Below are 20,274 nucleotides of genomic sequence, written 5' to 3' on the forward strand. Positions count from 1 at the left end.
GTTTTGTGCCCATAGAACCAGTTGAACCTGTATTGTTCAGAAGAAATGTTTTGCTGCTCTGTAGGGGATGAATTAGTACATTCACAAGTTAAACTTTTACTTTTCAGTTTTCATACTTGATTGAGGTTGTTATGTTCAAATTAATGTACTGTCTGAGAAAATACTATATTATGCATTCTTACAGTGCTACTGTATTGAAAGCTATACGGGCCATAACTGTAGATCCTTTAGTTCCCCTATCAGGATTAGCCAACAAATGTTACTTCTCAGTACGTTTCTCAGTAAGTTTTTGCATCTGTACTTTTTCAAAAGCAATGCATTTTTACCATGTCATGTCATTTTGTTTGTTTATTTGTTTGTTTTTTAAACAATTCTTCTTCAGTCAATTGAGTCTTATAGGGATATTTGGCTGTATAATTTGTTTGAGCGTGTCCTCTACTCCTTATGGTTAGACAGGGTTATAACATCCAAATTGTCTAAGGGGTGTGTCATGATTTTGTTTTTCTTTGACATCACATGGTTTCTTAGAAGTCATGTGTTTAAGGTATCGTCTATATCCAAACCTGGCTTCCTTTCACCAATCCAGATGATTCATCACTTCACTGATCTGACACTAATATATCAGGGAGCTTTAACTCAGTGTCAGTTCCCTATACTTGTCAGATCGGTTAAGTGAGAGAGACAGTGAGGAATGACAGGTTTGGAATGAAACAATGCTGGTGTTCTGTATATAAGCTGGTTTTGGAGAATGAGTTGACGCACATCAACGATGATACGGGTGTATTCTAAAACCGAGAGGATGGAAAGTAAGTATGTTCACCCTTCTACTCTTAATTAGAATTGCAATGCAAATATTTTAGTTGTTTCACATGGTGAGTGATAACTCATGTATCTGTTAAGTACAGTATTGTTAAAATAACACATTTTACTTTTACTATAAGTAGGCTACTTTGATTTTCGTATTTCACAACATAACATGTAATTATGCTCACATTTCTAATTGGTTTGACAATCATGTATTTCATATTTTTTATGAGCTTACATTTTTAGACAAATTATTCTAAAGTGTACAACTAGTAGTCAATGTGAAATATGTTTAGGTATGTCTTCAAATAAGAATGGCTCATGTGATGTTTTACCTCAGGTGAAGCTAATGAAGTATATTTGAATATATTCTTGTCAACTCAATTAGACATGTACAGTATTATGTTACAATCTATGCATTTACTGTAGCATTTAGACACACAATGTTTTTCACAAAACAAGCTGTAGGCTTGGTTGCTATTGCGCACAATTTAGTGTAACAATGTGCACTTGAGCCCAACCTATGCCAGATCTTTGCCAGATCTCCAATGCCAAATCCCTTCTTTGGAGAATCCTAGATGACCATCTGGGATTTTGACCATGTTTTGACGGATATGTTCGCAATTATTATTACTATATATTTTTTTTTTTACCATTTTATGGTAAAAAGTCATTGGATTTTATTTAACCACTGAAGCCCTATAAAAAAATATAATAATAATAGCCAAGCTTGTAGATTTGCTATTTAAAAAAAAAGCTTGAATATTTTCTATAATGACATGCCCTAAATAGGGACACCAGGTTGAAAGTGGTTACACATTGGAACATAACTGCTGCATAATTGCTGGTAATCCCGGTAATAATGACTTGCCTTTGGAACGGCCAAAGGCAAGGGATTAGTTTTCGATCCCGTGAGTTTGTCTGGATCGGTGTGACACTTTGCATGCACACCCCAAGGAGGATTTTGCCCAAACCTCACAAATCTCACCACACAATTCGGTACACATTATCTCTGTAGTCCTTTGATTAAGAAGACAACAATTTCATTTTCCATTTCGATTGGCCACGATTGATTTCCAAAGTTTGCAAGAGTGGTCTGTTTTGCACAAAATGCCACAAATCATGCCACACATTCCCACTAGGCCAAGGAAGAACAGCCACCCTAAATATTTCTAATCCTCATGGTGGCACTATAACAAGCTGATTCATGTTTTGAACCATATTGTACAATCAAAATGTAGCCTATGTCCCTGCATTCCTTGGATCATGACGCAATTCCCCATATAGGCCACGGCCATTTCCATCTGACAATAATTTCTATTTAGCTTTTTATTAGGTTGCAAAGCACCCTTTTTCTACTACTGCTAAAGATGTTTGTACACAACTCATGCAAATTGTCACACCTTATCTCCATAGTCATGTGATCAAGATGAACCTGTCAGATTATTTTCATTCCATTCCAATTGGCCACGATTGGCTTCCAAAGTTTGCGGGAGTGGCCGTTTTGCACAAAATTCCACAAATCATGAACTCAGAGTCCAACTGCCATTAAACTTTGCCACCCTAAAATTATCAAATTGGCCAACGTAATTTTTTTTTATTCATGTCAAAATATTCTTGTAACCACCTATACAAACTTTGAATTGATAATTCATTACAAAAAAACAACATTTATTTTTGGAACTATTTATGAATTGTCTATCTACTGTGTGTGTGTGTTTGTGTGTGTGTGTGTGTGTGTGTGTGTGTGTGTGTGTGTGTGTGTGTGTGTGTGTGTGTGTGTGTGTGTGTGTGTGTGTGTGTGTGTGTGTGTGTGTGTGTGTGTGTGTGTGTGTGTGTGTGTGTGCGCGCGTGCGTTTGTGATGTATGTATTTATTTATTAAGCATACAGATTATAGCTGAGATGGAGATGGAAACAGAAGCTGAGAACCTGTCAGCAGCAACATCACTAAAAGGTAAAACCTTTTTTTATATCGGTGTTGTTTTAAGTGATCCCAAAACATGTAGCTGTATTTCTGCAGTGTAGAACACTGGTGTCCTGATATTATTATCTTAAACATTGTGTTTCAGGGCCTTCTGGCGCTACATTTTTGTTGCTTGGTGACTCCAGTTCTGTAGAGGTTACATCTGAAAACCTCCTACTTGCCCAAGACGAGGAAAAAGATGCAGTATCTAAATCCCCACCGTTTGCAGGCAGATTATATGATTTATGTGGTCAACATGTCTCCGTTATCAACATGGTTGGGTTACAAAATACAAACATACTGGGAGAGGGGTCATTACAGCAGGCTCACATTGGCCAGACCATACATGAGCAGGGGATCCATGCTTTTGTTTTACTCTTACCATACGGCCAGCATGTCACTTTCTACAAAGCAGGGATGAAATGGTTAGAAAACCAATTTGGGAAAGGGTCCAATTCTTTTACCATGATTGTTGTGACTCATGGGAAAGATGAGAACAGTGACAGTGCATTGACAGACCTGAGAACCATTAGTGATTTTGATGAACAAAGATATCATGCATGCACAAAAACCATGACAGACGAAACAGAGATAACGTCTTTGTTAGAAAAGATTAATGCCATGATCTCTAAAAATGAACCACATTGTTACAAAGTTGAAAAGACAGAACAGAAACAGCACATGTTAGACTTCAAATCCCAAGAGGACGACAAGACAGATGACCCAGTGCTTCTACAAACTGCTAGAAGAGGTGAGAAAATGTTTAACCGAAACTTTAAGAGAACTTCGCACTTTTGATATGTCTTGTTTTTATTATTATTTGCAGTGGTGGAAAAAGTACTCAAATGTTTTGCTTTAGTAAAAGTATCAATACTGCAATGTAAAAGTTACAAGTAAAAGTCTGGAATTAAAAATGTACTTGATATTAATGGTTGCCAATATGTATAGAATTTGTCAGAGGATCCTCGAATTGTGAATTAAATTTTTTCAAGCTTCAGGAAAGACATAACATCAATCAGCCATGATTTAGCCGAGGGAGGGGGCTCTGCTTCAGCTCATTACTTATATAATTGTGACTACAGTTTTATTTTTATTAATCATTATTATTATTATTTTTATATTGTATATTTCTTTTTTTTTTTTTTTTTGTATATTTGTTTTTATATACAATCACTGCTATTACCATTGTTAATGTTTTGTGTTTTTTGGTCCTGTCTCTTAACTATGTATCCTACTGTATTTATTTCAGATCTTGTACATGTACATGTATTGTTGTTTGTATGTCCGGCCTTATGGGGAAAATGTTGGGTGGTTGGGGAGGACTGGGGAGGGGTGGATGGGAGTTGTTGGGAGAAAATATAAAACCGAAGAGTTGTTTTAATTTTTCCAAATTTGAATACAATGTCATGTCTACTCTTTGAATACATTTTGGTTAAAAAAAAAATGTACTTGACTAAAAGTACAAAAGTATTGGTATCAAAATGTACTTAAAGTACCAAAAGTAAAAGTATAAAACCTTTTGAAAAAAGCAGATCTACAAGCTCACAACACAATGCGACATGTTGAGAGCTTGTAGATCTACTATTTTCGAATTATGAAATAGGGCTAAAGTGGTTCATGAATGTTTTATAATGTAATAATCTATATCTGCAAAGTAACTAGTATCTAAAGTTTTCAAATAATTGTAGTGGAGTAAAAGCACAATATTTGCCTCTGAGATGTAGTGGAGTAGAAGTAAAAGTATAGACAATTGGAAATACTCCAGTAAAGTAAAAGTAGGCTACCTCAAAATTGTACTTAAGTGGTACTTGAGTAAATGTACTTAGTTACTTTAACCACTGATTATTTGTGTTTGTTTTGTGGACAAACATGATATCAAAAGATGTCATTAAATAAAGCCACATTTACATGCTATTTACTGTATTTGTATGTTCTTTATCTTTGTTTTAAAATAGATTCCACTGATGAAGATAGTTGCCAGACCAAGGATATGGTAAGAAACGTATGAACAAACCGTTCATGGGGCTTTTATAAAGGCCTAGGGTGCTTTATTATGACTTATAGGGTTCCCAATTTTTTTTCTTCTTCAAATATTTTCAAATATGAAAATACATCAGCCCTGACTGCATCTGTATCATACTGTAACTTTGGATCATAACAAAGTCAATTTAATGAAAAGTCCTTGTGTTGGTACTGTAGCCAAATGTGAGTCATTCATCTGTGCTGTGAAAATGTTTTGGGTCTAGTTCTCATAATGCTTGATAACAATCCTAACACCAAATAAATCATTTTATAATAGGTATAATTGGATTGTAATATTCTTAACTCTTTATAATTACAGTTATAAGTAGCCTACTCATGCTGTACTAATAATGCAATCACACATTATAAAGCCTTTTATAATGACATACAGCATCAAGTATCATGATACTGTACTTCATTACTAGTCGCTCACAGGCCTTTTCTTTTGGCCAGGATCATAGCATGTATTACAATTATTTTTGTTGTAATACATTATAATTATATTATAATGTATTGCAATCATTGTTATAATGCATAGAGTGATTATAAGTCACTCTAAGCACACAACACAAACATTTCTGCCTACACCTTCACCCATTGGCTAGTTATAGTGACTTATCATCACACTACTGCATAATGCATTATAACAGTGTATAACATACTTTTGACGCCTGGTCTACAGACAGGCTGGGACATAGTCCGACACCTAAGCGACACCCAAGTGTCATTGGCTGTCCTGGCTGTCCTTCACTCCTTTAAGCCAATGGCGACACGAATGGGGAGACGGCCCGCCCCCCACAGTAACCGTGCTCCGCTCCCCTCATTCACACTGCAACAGTTGTTGCAGACAGTGCAAGTTTTACTGCAGCCTCAGGCAGGAGGGTTAGCCTAAATGCTAGCGTGCTTCATTAGACCTAGTTTGGCTATTAAGTTATTATTTGGCCATGTTCACACTGACTTCAATCTTCGCTATTGTTGGGAAGACCCGTGTGGTGTCAAAAAATGTTGCCACCACTTATATAAAAAACATTATAGCGTTTAGCGACGCAGATTCGCGACGCAGATGGCGAGAGAAACAAGCAATCCGAAAAACAAGTAATCAGGTCTATGAAAACAATCACACACACACACACACACACACACACTAACCCTGATTTTACCGATTTATTATCAAACAAATCAAATGAATTTAAATATTTTTATTTATTTTTGCAAAATCGATTGGGTGCACAGTGTTCGAGTGAGCCCGAACGAAGCCGAGTGCAGCCTGAGTGCCTCCGACAAAAGACGAACGGCAGCCATTGTTGTTGTCCGAGTGCCCTCACGTCTTAGTTTCGTTTTTAAAACGGTCTCAAACTTTTTACTTGAGGCACAGAATTTACTATTAAGATATCGTTTGGATAGAATTTAGTTGTTTAACTTCATATATGTGGTCAATTAATCATGACAGAGCCTATTTAAAAATAAAAATGTAGAGAACCGGGAGGGGCGGGCTGTGACACGCATGTATCCCAATAAGGCAACCTATTTTGGGCATGGCGATCTCAAAAGTCCCGTTGCGTCATATTAGTGACGGAGGTGGTAAAAATCCACTGCAATTGGCTGAAGGGGAAAAACGATCATTGGCTGAAGGGGTTGTCAGTCAACGGTATTACTCCCGCCCAACTCCAGCCCACAGCCAATATTGCAGATAGGCGGATCAGGCCAGACTCACTCCAGAAATCAAATGGAAATGAGATTTCTGGAGGGAGGGTTTACCAGGCTACACCAGGCCCACCCATGGCTGCACCCCTCATACACATGATGAAAACAGAGCTATATTGTCCAACTTGACCATACTGTACAATACCAAGTAGGCTACTCTAAAACCAGTTCACCCGTGATGCAAGCTTTTATTTTTGTGCAGTATTTGAACATCGTTTTTATACTTTTTTAAGACAAATGTTCTGTTCTGGGGGTCCCTGGCACAAAACATTTTCAGATGGGGGTCCATGGCTAAAATCAAATGTATTAAACTATTTTGAAAATAGCAGATCTACATGCTCACAACGCGTCATTGCTTGTGAGCTTGTCGATCGGCTATTTTCAAAAAGCCAAAGTTTAAATAGGGCTGAAGCGGTTTATGTATGTTTTGTCATAATAATTAAAAACTACAAAGTAACTAGTAGTAACTTAAGTTTTCAAATCATTTTGTGGAGTAAAAGTATAATATTTACCTCTGAGATGTATTGAAATAGAAGTAAAAACTTTGCAAATTGGAGCACCACGCACGCAAAATCTTCTTCTTTTTTGTGAGCTTCACTATGATGACCTTAAATCACATCACTGTGATGACCTTAAATAACACCGCTCACTTCACACTGGGTGTGATTTTTTTTTTTACATTATTACTTTTTCAAATGTTGTTTCATCATTACAATCTTATTTTTTTGCCAATTACTTGGGGGCCCACATTAAATATCCTCATGGCCCCAGCCCACAGGTTGAGAACCACTGCTCTAGATACTACAGATGTGATGTGAAACGGATCAACTTTCTTATAGTCTGACATATATTTGATCTATTTCTAAAGGAAGGACATGATAAGCTGGAGCTTCCCAAAGGAAGGAGGAGAGCAGAGGAGGAATCAACAGAAAACCCTGGGTTGAAAAAAGAAATAGAGAAACTCATGGAGAGACTTGACCTTAAAGACAGGTACAAAAACAAATTGTCAGTAGAAGACTTCCTGGTAATTGAACAGATGGTAATGAAAAAACAGAACATTTGCTCTGAAAAAGAGCTATGCCGAGCTTTTATGAGGAAGTTAATATCCCTTGACTATAAATCTCGTTACACTCAGGTGAATGAGAAGGCATTTACTGAAGACGAGGCACTAGAATGTTCTTTTGATGCATTTTGTACTTTAACTGAAAGTACCAAAGAGAAGCAATCTCATATCCACCCAATGGATCTTCAGATGGCAATGTTTCATTGTGCAGACAGTTTCCTTCAGCAGTACATGATGACCAAGTTGTCTCAATGTCAGTATGCTTTGCCTGTGCTTGTGCCCAGTCTTTCCACTAAAGAACTGGAATGTCCTTTGTGGGCATTCCGTAAGATTAGAAAAAGCTGGAAAAACACAAATGGTGAAAATAGAGCCATCAGCATGCCTATTTGTCAGGCACAGACACCAATGGTGGCAGTCTTCAGACTTGGCTCACCGTCTGAATCGAAGTCTCAGTTACTGTGCAATCTTATCAATGAAAATCACAAGACGTTTTTTCATCGACATTGCTCAGGAAGTACCAAATCCCGCCTCCTCATGGATGGTGTTGTGGATATTGCCTGGTACTGCCCCAGTGGGAAGTCCAGTGATGATTTCACTGAATGTATTGCCTTCTGCAACCTCCATGGTGATGGGGTAGAAAATGAGAGGCAGCGTGACATACTGACTCAAATGGCTTCAGTCAACATTGTGCTTGTGTCAAGTCTCAGTGAGAAGAACAAATGTACAGAAATCTTGAAGAAGCTCTTCAACTCACACAAACCTCTTATATGTATTACCACTGACGACGAATCAGTCGCACGTAAGATGGGAAGTGCTGAAAAATACAAAATAGGCACGAAGGATCGAAATCAGTCAGAAGTTTCAAAGGAACTGAAAAGTCTGATAAGAAATTGTTTGTCTGGAACAAACAAAATGTGCTCCTTCAATCTGGAGAACATGGCCAAACAACCAGGCTTAAAAGTGGATGAAGAGTTTGGTGATTGCCGGAAAGCAAAGACAGCTGCAGAAAGTGTAATAGATCATCTGAGCTCTGACCTTTTAACTGTGAAAGACACAGTCTTACCCTGCCAAGGAAGTCTATGGCATGATTGGTGTAAACAAAATAAAGAACTTTACAAATTACAAGATAACATTGAAAACGAGAAGAGTAAAATTCACAAAGAGATGGGAAAAATCAGACGGCAACAATATGACGCTGCCCCAACTGTTTTCATGCAACTCTTCCTTGCAAAATTCCAGGCTCTGAAAGAAAAGGAGCGAATGTTCTTCCTAACATGGGTGGAGATCTTCCTAGATCAACTTCTTCTAGATCCACTCTCAACACTTCAACAGAAATACCATGAGAAATGGAATGAGGTTTTGAAATTAAAGAGGAACCGTGATCAATCAGACAATTTGGAAAAGAATCAGAAGGAACTTGAAGACATTTCTACAAACCTGCAAGCAGTAACATTTGGACTTCAGCACATTCTGCGAGAGATGGGACAAATCTATGAAGCCTCTGCATACTGTTCAAAGACTTTAGGACAAACTTCATACTACACCTCACTCCCCAAGCTCGCTGCAGAAGTTATGATATCAGGACACCCAATAGAACTGATGGATGGTGACGCAGCTCATGTGCCTTTAACATGGATCACCAGTGTTCTAGATGAGGTCATCAAAGAACTGAAAGACCCAAAGATATTTGTTTTGTCAGTGTTGGGGCTTCAAAGCACTGGGAAATCAACATTGTTAAATACAATGTTTGGATTAGAATTACCTGTAAGTGCAGGAAGATGCACCAGGGGGGCTTTCATGCAGTTGCTCAGAGTTCCAGATGCCAACAGAGCTGAGCTCAAAGTTGATTATGTTCTTGTTATTGACACTGAAGGCCTTCGAGCTTTAGACCTACATGTATCTGGGACGGGAACATTTAACCATGACAATGAACTTGCAACTTTTGTCATTGGTGTTGGACACATGACTTTGATCAACATCCTTGGAGAGACTTCATCTGAGATCCAGGATATTGTTCAGATTGCTGTTCAGGCATTCATGAGGATGAAGATGGTCAATCTGTCCCCCAGCTGTGTGTTTGTGCACCAGAATGTTGGAGATCTTGTTGCTGGAGAGAAAAACATGGAGTATAGGAGACGCCTACAGGAAAGACTTGATGAGATGACTCAGTTGGCTGCTAAAGAGGAGGGATTTAAGGCAGAGTGTTTCAACGACATCATTGCATTTGACATACAGAGCGATGTAAGCTATATCGCCCAATTATGGGAAGGAAGTCCACCCATGGCTCCTCCTAATCCTTCTTACAGTGAAAACATTATGGAAGTGAAGAACAAGATAATTTCCAAAATATCAAAATCTGGAGGAAAATGTCTATCAGCATTTGTATCCATTTTGGGGGACCTGTGGACTGCATTGCTGAATGAGAACTTTGTTTTTAGCTTCAAAAACACACTGGAAGTATCACTGCACAGGAAATTGGAAGAGGAGTGCGGAAAATGGTCTTGGGATCTCAGGAGTGCCTTTCTGAAAACGGAGAACATGCTACGGAACAACATTGAAAATGGGAAAATTAGCAAGGTTGACAAAAGTGACATTCTTTCTGAGATAGACGAAAAATATCAGCAGGTGCTTAAGACAATGAACAAACACTTTGCCGAAAGCAAACACATAGAAATAGTGACACAGTGGAAAAGCAAATTTGAGTCTAATATCCTAGGGCTCCTCAATGACCTTGTTAGAACGACAAGAAGAAAGATGTTTCAGGTTATCGAACAAAAAGAAGCTTTGCAGAAACTGCAAGAGAGCAGGAGGACATATGAGGACACACTTGTTCAAAAGAGTAAAGACCTCGCACTGAAATTACAAGACAGGGCCAAGAATGAAAACAAGCTCAAATCAGAGTTTGACTCATTATGGGAGACGTGGGTATCTGAAGTCTCCAAAAACACTCCACTAACTGAAGACATTAACATTGAGAAGGAAGTGACAAATGTCACTGAAATGATCTGTGATCGTGCAATGGTTGATGAAACGAAGTCTAGTGGAAAATATAAATCAATTTGCATCCGTCCACATTATAATAAGTACCTACCCGAAATGAATCTTACTGATTCAATACCAACCACATTCCATCATCAGATCAGAACATTTGTTAAATCTGTCAATCAACAGGCTGAGAGTATCGTAGAGAGCTTGTCTATCCCCAAAACAGGCTACAGCTCCAGTCATATGCACAAGATTGCTAACTTTGTCAAAGAACAAGTACAGACGTTCCAATCAAATACAAACTGCAGGTTTAAGAAGAAATTCAGTATAGACCTTTCACTTTATGTGTGTGAAAATGCAGGTAACAAATTTACTGAGCTCCACAAAGAATTCCTAAATAACAATGCTTCTACACACATTCAAAAACTGAAGCCACAGTACTACAGTGTCTTCAAGCAGTTTGTTGGTAATTCAACATCCACAGCTGTGCTTGGTGATTTTCTTTGTTCCAAACTGAAATCATCGATTGAACAGGCTGTGTATGACCAAGCTGCCATTGCTTTAGTCGGGGAAATAAAAGAGTCCTCCCCAGAATTGAACGGAAACAAATCTAATGTGGAAAAACACATCTTGAAATTGTTAGCTAATAAAGAGTCCTTCAACGGTTTCAAAAGCTATATTGAAAATCCGAAGGAGCATTTTGAAAAATTCATCACAGATAATGTTGAGAGGTATCTCAAAACAGAAAAACATCTAAAAGTTATTAAACTGATGAGGACAAACATAGATGACAACGAACAGTGCATACTACATGCCATGGAGTCTGCAACAAGAGAGGTAAAACAGTCTAAAAAAGACATCCACGCATGGCTGAAGACATTCTGTGACAAACTCTCTGGTCACCTTGTGTTAAGTGGTAACTACCCTAAAGGTGTTGTTTGCCCAGATATTACTGACTTTGACTTTCTTGAGAAAACAGTAAAGACATTTCTGGAAAAAATCATTACGGAATTCAAGCAAAATCTCAATTGTTTGAAGATGGAGATGTTCAGGGAATCACCTGATGAAACGCTAAAGAAACATCTCTGTAATGGCTGCTGGGAACAATGTCCCTTCTGCTACGCTGTCTGCACCAACGATTTAGAGGGACATGAGACTGATCATAACACCCGTTTCCATCGTACAAGTGCAATACCTGGAATAGCTTTAAAAGGTTCTTGGCTATCTTATCGGATACATGATCTGGGTCTCCACCGTCTTGCTTATTGCTTTCTTAACACTTATGGTGTTGATTTTTGCACTACCTTAGTAGCAAGTGGTAAAGAATTTCTCAGTTCAAAATCTAACAAGATGATCACCTACAAAGAATACAAAAAAGCTGGTCCACCTTGGGAATGTTGGAGTATCACCCCACATTCATCAGAAGCAATCTATTGGAAGTGGTTTATGTGCCGATTTGAGAAGAATTTAAAGGAAATTCATCCTGGCAAAACATTTGGGAAAATTCCAGATGAATGGCGAAAATACACAAAAAAACAGGCAATTGAGAGTCTTTTGTAAAAGTTCAAAGAAGGAAGATATTTCAGCAATTGTTTGTGAGTGCCAGAACCTGATAGACAAACCATACAGTTCATTGCTTCATTGTAATAGCTCCACTGAACTGCATGCAGCAAGACAGTGTAAAAACTGAAATAAACAGCCAGAGGCGCGCAAGCTTGTAGATCTGCTTTTTTTTTTAAATAGGGCTCAAGGGGTTAATTCGTAATGTAGTTTTCCCTTTCTACAGATGTAGTGCAGTCAAAAGTACAATATGTGTCTTTGAAATGTAGTGTTGTGAAAGTCATCTATAGTAACCTATCCAACAATACATGTACCCAAGTAAAGTAAAAAAAAAAAAGAACTTAAGTACAGGTAGTTAGGTATTTTGATACTGTCCACCACTGCTCAGAACAACTTGAGATTACATTCATGTTGGTTAATGCTAACGCCAGTCTAACTGAGAGACTGCAATTGCCAGAGACTATGATTATTATTGAAAAAGCTAGAGATATTGTTGAGCAGGGTGTTGCTGAAATAATCTCTCTTTTGTCTCAAGTTGACAACGGAATTTTCATAATGCAATAATACCATATCATGCAGAGGGATATTTTTAACCTTATGATAAGAGATAACAAATATTTCTGTTGGCTAGTAGTTGCATATCAAGATTATGTATATCTACTGTATTTTGTACTTAGGAATGTATGTATTTCATCTATGCCTTATGCTTTGCCATGACAATGTACCTACAGTGTCAATAAAAGTAAGCTCATCTTTGAGTGGTGTTGCGTGACACCATGACATCTTCTATACATATTGTGTGGCAGTGCTTTTAACACTCTCTCCTCTCTTACCAGGCTGGCATACCTGCATCTCATCCTTAATTGCAGCTGCAGTCCCATGTAACAGCTTTAATAGCAGACACAGACCCTACAGCACAGCACAGACTTTGGTAGGCCAGGCTTAGATAACCTTTTCTTTGTGTCTGCTTTATTTTAGTGTGTCGCTTTAGTTTGGCCTGGAGATGACTGGTAGTCCTGTTAGACTCGTTAGATTTGAGTTTAGAGATTCTTGGTTTTTAGTTAGGGAGGGGGGCTAGCTCCGACAGCCCTATAGGGGTTAGCCTAGCTCCCCCTCCTTTATTTTCAGTTTGGCCGGCATCTCCAGGCCCTTTTTTTGGTTCCTTGATTACAAATTCCTCAATGTAATTCATCCCGCTTACTTGGCTGACCTGAGTTTTGATGTGGCTAACAAAATAAAAACCCATAAACCTTTCCCTTTGTGTGGCGTCCTTCCTTCATGTTGAGGTAGTCTACTTTGAGCCATTGGGTTGTTATGGTTATGTTTGACATATTGGAGGCCGTAACAGTAGTTTTCATGGAAGGTCAATGATGATGTGTGTGTTTTTGTCCATACTGTACTGTATGGCAAACGATAAAACACAACATACATGTGTATCACAGAATATTCAATATGTATTGTTGAAGAAGCATTTTATTTAGGTAACTTTTATCTAATGCTCTTATCACATGGACATATTGTTTGGTCAATTTATCACACAACAGACCCAGGTGGGCAGGAAGAATGTATTTACAAATTCCTGTAATTGGAATACCAGCCATTACAAAAAGCTACTGCTCTTAAATGTTAGGGATTAAAGTGTCTTGCTCGGGAACACTTCAACAAGTATAACTGGTGACTTTCTGATTACCAGATGGCCTATCTAGCCTCTCTAAAGCTATGGCTCGGACAAAAAAAGCGCACAGAATTAGTGTGTGTGTGTGTGTGTGTGTGTGTGTGTGTGTGTGTGTGTGTGTGTGTGTGTGTGTGTGTGTGTGTGTGTGTGTGTGTGTGTGTGTTGTGAGAGAGAGAGAGAGAGAGAGAGAGTAAGAGAGAGAGAGATAGAGAGAGAGAGAGGCAGAGAGAGAGACAGAGAGAGCGAGGGGGGGACATATGACTTTGAGCCACTGTAGTGTGTGTGCTACTGTAAGTCTGCTGTGTTTTAGACTAGTTGATATAGTTATCATTGACAGCTGCCTGCTGACATTCCTGGAGAGCCAAAACACTGACTATAGAGGTCCGGACCGGCTGGCCTATATACAGCCACTCCTTGACCCGGTTAGCTGCCATTGCAGGCTTTCACCGCCGCGTTTGCAGGCCAAGTTCAATCGTTTTGCTTTCTTTCTTCTCGGCGTGCACCCGTTCGGCCCTCGTTCCTCGACCTTCAGGCAGGAGCCGCAGGAGCACCATGGCTGACATTAACTACAACCAGGAGCCGAAGATCAAGCTGGACAGACACACCAAAGAGATAGACCTCATCAATAGGGATCCGCAGCAGATCAATGAGGGAGTGGTGAAGGTACGGTACAGAGCACTGCATCTCAAACGTTTTTTATTCTTTTCAAGGACCCCATAACTCTGAGAGTGTACAAATGGAACCAAATGGACCCGTAAGGGTCCATCTGGTTCCATTTGTACACTCTCAGAGTTACAGACCCATAAGGATGCATTTGTTTCCTAATAACAATAATATAGCTGGGGACCCACTGGACCCCCCTCAAGGGGGTCCCCGATCCCTACAATGAGAACCACTTTTACAGAGAAAACTGTGATTTTTTCCATCTTGTCTATTGTGTTCATACAAATCCATTACGTGAAGCTTAAGCTTTGAAATACACTGCACCTTTATCTGGCCTCGATGGTGCGCTGGTCCTTTTTTTTAATTGCTCCCAGAAATAGCCATTAGCATGGCGTGACTAACTCTGCCAGAGTTATTTCTGAATGAGGGCGTGGCAGTGTGTCGAAGGGACATATTATATTTACACATATCAGCCAGATACATGCACTGTTGGTATTCTGTGCATATGCCCATGCCCATGTTACCAGTGAGTGATAGTTTGCACATGACACCTACTGTATGCCTGCATTTACATCCATTAGAGCAGCGGTGGGCAACTTTGATGATGGAGATGGCCACTATATTTCCACATTCACTCCAGAAGGCCACATTGCATAATACTGCTGTCTCTCCGTATTCTCTCCTTTTTTCGCCATTCTGTCACACAAAAGTAGCAAAAATAGCTGATCTACAAGTTCAAAAATAGCCAATCTACAAGCTCAAAACGTGTCGCAGTGTGACACGTTTTGGGCTTGTAGATCTGCTATTTTTTAATTGGAATCCAGATTTTTTTTGTGCTATTTTTTAATTGGAATCCTGAAAAGCAACATTTTATTGAATTTAAAATGCATATAGTTATGTTAACTTTATGAACTTCAATACAAATACATTGGACATAAAAAAGACAATAGAATTGTAATACTAGTCATTAAGCTACTAATATAGACTGAAGTAATTAAAGTGGGTCATGTTTGCATGTTTGGAATTGTAACAGCTGTAATCAATAATATATCAGTATTCTGATATTAACCTGCGGGCCACATTAAGTGATTCATACTTCAGCACATGTTTTACATTTCATCTTAACGATGCAAATAGTTGATTTCTTTCTTTCTGTCTTTCTTTCTTTCTTCACAAATGCTGACAGAATATTTACCTTTATTTATCACATATATACATAGTTTCAGTACCATGCAAAATGTCTGCTTTACTTTTCAATGCTCTGAATTCCTCTTCAGCTCAGCACCGTCTAAAGATGTGCTTGTGCGACTCATACTATCTAGGAGCAGCAGCTAATAAGTCAGCAAGAAGCTGTGAGATGCCAAGGGCGTCACAGGGCATGTAACACACGCAAGAGCGCAAAACGTTCTACCATTGAGCTATGAAGGAGAGCATGTTTGAGGAGAGGATAGATTGGGATTTGATCTTCATGCAAAGCCTCTTGTCAACCAGTTGTGGTCCTACTGTATCTGACTAGAGTATATATACTGTACATTTCCGCCGGTGCTACAACTTCATCCAAGGGAAAGAGGTGTGATAAAAAAAATCTCAATATTGAGTTGACGCTTTCACCAAATATGTACCCAATGAGTGTACTGTCCTCGCTACTATGTACATTAGTGTACATAGTTAGACAGTCAGCCAAACTCCTTCCAAAAATGACATGGGAGTCAGGAAGTAGCGTCTAAGCTCCTGTGTTTTATTGTCACACACTCAAGAAATGGAGTAAAACTACGAAAAAGAAAGAAAAAGACAGGGTGTAACAAACTAACAAACAAACAAGCAAGCAGGTGAACACACTGAGCTAATCTACACACAGTGATTGTAAAATAAATCAATTATGCATGAAATACACTCAACAAAGTTGCCTACAAATCAGAAACTACAGTCTCCTGAGTCCTGTCATAAGTAAAGGAACAGATCCCAGGCGCGTACAGCTAATGATGTTGACAGCTCAACAAGAGATGGTGAAATGAGGAATATAATTGCATAATATACATAATTAAGAGCACATACACCTGTGTGCTTCTCCTAATCAGGTACACCTGTTGTATAAAATAAATTGAATGGCCAGTAGGTGGCTCTGGCAACACTTGCCATTAGAGGGCAGAACAATGAGATTGTTTGTATAATACCTATAAGAAAATTCCAGACCATATGTACCGGTAGTCTCATATCACACTATGATTATAATAATGATATATTGCCTAATTGTTTCCTAAAATAATCATATCCTTGTGAGGTCAAATATTTACACCCCTATGCTGTACAAATAAACCTGCCTTCGCTTGCCTTGCCTTGCCTTGCCTATATAGGTCGATTTTGAAGACGTGATCGCCGAGCCCGAGGGCACACACAGCCTGGACGGGGTGTGGAAAGCCAGCTTCACCACCTTCACAGTGTCCAAGTACTGGTGCTACCGCGTCCTGACCGCCGTCTTCGGCATACCCGTGGCGCTGCTCTGGGGCTTCCTGTTCGCCTGCCTGTCGTTCTGCCACGTGTGGGCGGTCATGCCCTGCATCAAGAGCTGCCTGATCGAGTCCATGTGCCTGAGTCGCATCTACTCCCTGGCCGTGCACACCTTCTGCGACCCGGTCTTCGAGGCCCTGGGGAAGATATTCAGCAACGTGAGAGTGTCGCTGCAGAAGGAGGTGTGAAATGCTGGAGTCCTCATCTCTGACCACCACAAGGAACTAGAACCATTCAAGAACAACATACGCCTGATGTTGTTAAAAGACGACGTCGATTTACAACCTTCATATAATAGGCTCTATGCACAGCAGCCATATTGTCACTTCCTTCACAGGTGTTACCAATGATACTAATGAAGGCTCTGTTCCATTTAGTGTAGCACAGTAGTTCTCAGACTTTTTAATTTCCACGACCCCCATAACTCTGAGAGGGTACACATGGAACCAAATGGACCCTTACGGGTCCATTTGGCTCCGAGGGTACACATGGTTACGGGTCCATTTGGTTCCATGTGTACCCTCGGAGCCAAATGGTCCATGTGTACACTCTCAGAGTTACACACCCGTAAGGGGACATTTGGAATTCACAATATGGCTGCTGTGCATAGAGCCTATTGGTCCTCACTCCTCACTAATGCTCATTATAAGATGTCACCATTTCTGTCTACTCACTCTGTGTCTCAGAGGATGGCTGTGGACAGTTCAGAAACCTGCCTACCAGTGACATCTTCGGCAGTGGTGTAAAATAACTAAGTACATTTACTCAAGTACTGTACTTAAGTACAATTTTGAGCTACGTTTACTTTACTGGAGTATTTCCAATTGTTTATACTTTTACTTCTACTCCACTATATCTCGGAGGCAAATATTGTATTTAGCCTACTCTACTACAAGTATTTGAAAACTTTAGATACTAGTTACTTTGCAGATATAAATAATTACATTATAAAACATACATTAACCACTTTAGCCTTATTTTATACCTAGGCTATTTGAAAATAGCAGATCTACAAGCTCACAACGCGTCGCATCGCAACACGTTGTGAGCATGTAGCTCTGCTATTTTCAAACATTTTAGTACTTTTACTTTTGGTACTTTAAGTACATTTTGATACCAATACTTTTGTACTTTAACTAAAGTAAATTTTGAATTCCAGACTTTTACTAACAGAGTACAGAGTAACAGAGTACTTCTACATTGCAGTATTGATACTTTTACTTAAGTAAAACATTTGACTACTTTTTCCACCACTGATCATCGGTATAGGCAGGTTTGGTCATTTAAAAAAAGATGTCAAACTTTAAAAGATTATTTATTTTATTTATTTATGTAAGAATAATGGCTTCTATTTCAGCACGCTACCTTTCCAGGAAGGAAAAGGCTTTCGTCTTTTTTATTTGCTTGGAATCCCCATTGATGATGTCATTAGTAGGCAGGTTTCTGAACGGTCCATAGCCCAACGGTGAGATGCAGAGTGAGTAAACGGAAATTGTGCCATCCTATAATAGCGAGGACCAATTGTATGAAGATATGGTTGAAAATGGGTGAAATTCCCCTTTAAAGCTGCAAGCCATAACACTTCCATCTGTATGGTAAAGTATGTTAATACAATATAAGACATGGTATAGTTGTAGTTGGTCTACCTGCTCTTGTATTGAGAAATGTATAGTGGTCGGGTAGGTTATCAAGAGCAGTGGTGGAAAGTAACTATGTACATGTACTCATGTACTCGAGTACTGTACTTAAGCACAATTTTGAGTTTTTCTTTTTACTTTACTGGAGTATTTCCAATTTGCAACACTTTAACTTGTACTCCACTACATCTCAGAGGCAAATATTGTACTTTTTACTCCACTACAATTATTTAGAAACTTTAGTTAGTTACTTTGTAGTTTTAGATAGGCCTTTTGCATGACGACCAAATCACAGTGTCCTCTGTCCAAACATGCTCTGTTTTCTGGGTCAACAGCAGAATTTCTGGTGCTCACATGGGGGACATAAAAGTTATGGATTCCAGCTTTAAGCCTATTTCATATTTCATCCTCGTTAGGCTATTGTTGGCAAGCCAGGCGGTTGTGGGCTACGACAATGCATAAATCAGCTTAAAGCCCATTTTGTTTGTGGTGTCATGTATTAAAAAATAGCCGATCTACAAGCTCACAATGCATCGCATCCGACACCCATTGTGAGCTTGTAGATCAGCTATTTTCAGAGAGAGACACCATAAATCAAGCACAAGGCTGCACACAGCAGACTTTTTGAGTGAATGAATTTAACTTGTGATGGTGTATGGATTTTGCTATATTTGGCAATTGTTTGCAATATTGATCAATATTGTCTGTAGCCTGTGTTCTTGAGAGCCACAAATGTAATTATAAGATCACATTGTTCGTAAGAGATTTTATTGATTGTTTTTCTGAATTGAGTCCCTTTGAATAGCCTATTGTTTTTAACAGTATGTATTCAATGTTTTTAGTAATGAAAATCTTTTTGCAAATAAAATGTCTGTTTTTACTCTATGCCGACTCATATTCACCACGAACACACACACGCACACGCGCACGCGCACGCACACGCACACGCACACACACACGCACACACACACACACACACACACACACACACACACACACACACACACACACACACACACACTGCTGCCAGCCCCTGGTGCTAAACATTCCTCAGGTTCAGTATAAATAAGAGCGTGTTCTCCTCGGCATACTGCAGATCTTATTAGATATATTTGTATCAAAACACTGAGAGATGTCCCAGTCAATAAGCCATAATGGATGTCCTGCTACTGTACAGTATGTGGGTGGAGTGGACAGAGTGTTTAGTAAACAGGGTTACAGCACAGGCATGGCAGGAATGTTATTAAAGAAATACTCACTTTGGCCACTAGGAGGTGCCATGACTCAGACTCAGCTCAGTGGTTCTCTCAACCATTTCCATTTCAAGGACCCCCAGTCAGTGGTGTAAAGTAACAAAGTATATTTACTCAATTACTGTACTTAAGTACAATGTTGAGGTACTTTTACTTTAGTGGAGTATTTTTCAATTCAGTCAGTACTTTAACTTCTACTCCACAACATCCAAGAGGCAAATAATGTACTTTTACTCCACAACAATTATTTGAAAACTTTTTAGTTACTTGTTACTTTATAGATTTTGATTATTACTGTGACGGCCCCCATGGCCTTTGCTATAGGGTTGTGTGTGTGTGCCTTTAACAGCCTAACCAGATTCCCTTGCAGTGCTGGTTTGGAGGGTGGAGTCTGAGTTGATCAGTGGAAGGGGAGACACCTGGCCAATTGTCTCCT

General features: G+C 39.1%; 1 protein-coding gene and 2 long non-coding RNA genes across 6 annotated transcripts in view; 2 read left to right on the forward strand and 1 right to left on the reverse strand.

Moving 5' to 3' along the window:
- LOC311049671 overlaps nucleotides 1-20,274 on the reverse strand; it is a 331,395-nt gene that overhangs the window by 248,657 nt on the left and 62,464 nt on the right. The gene's annotated exons all lie outside the window — the stretch shown is intronic.
- The window catches only part of LOC311049673, a 388,479-nt gene that overhangs the window by 83,047 nt on the left and 285,158 nt on the right, over nucleotides 1-20,274 (forward strand). The gene's annotated exons all lie outside the window — the stretch shown is intronic.
- Nucleotides 610-19,470, forward strand: LOC311049645 (caveolin-1-like). 4 transcript variants are annotated; one of them, XM_084063383.1, is made up of 6 exons: nucleotides 610-806; nucleotides 2,689-2,759; nucleotides 2,875-3,519; nucleotides 4,724-4,761; nucleotides 7,363-7,484; nucleotides 12,939-13,355. In XM_084063383.1, the coding sequence occupies exons 2-6, from the start codon at nucleotides 2,708-2,710 to the stop codon at nucleotides 12,985-12,987; spliced, it is 906 nt and encodes a 301-aa protein (XP_083919509.1). In that variant the 5' UTR covers nucleotides 610-806; nucleotides 2,689-2,707; the 3' UTR covers nucleotides 12,988-13,355. The 4 variants fall into 4 exon arrangements, with proteins under 4 accessions (XP_083919509.1, XP_083919507.1, XP_083919508.1 ...); XM_084063381.1 differs by having other exon boundaries at nucleotides 615-806; nucleotides 7,363-13,355; XM_084063382.1 differs by having other exon boundaries at nucleotides 615-806; nucleotides 2,915-3,519; nucleotides 7,363-13,355.

This window comes from Gymnoscopelus microlampas (genome assembly GCF_963454915.1).
Source record: "Gymnoscopelus microlampas genome assembly, chromosome: 7".
Lineage (NCBI taxonomy): Eukaryota > Metazoa > Chordata > Actinopteri > Myctophiformes > Myctophidae > Gymnoscopelus > Gymnoscopelus microlampas.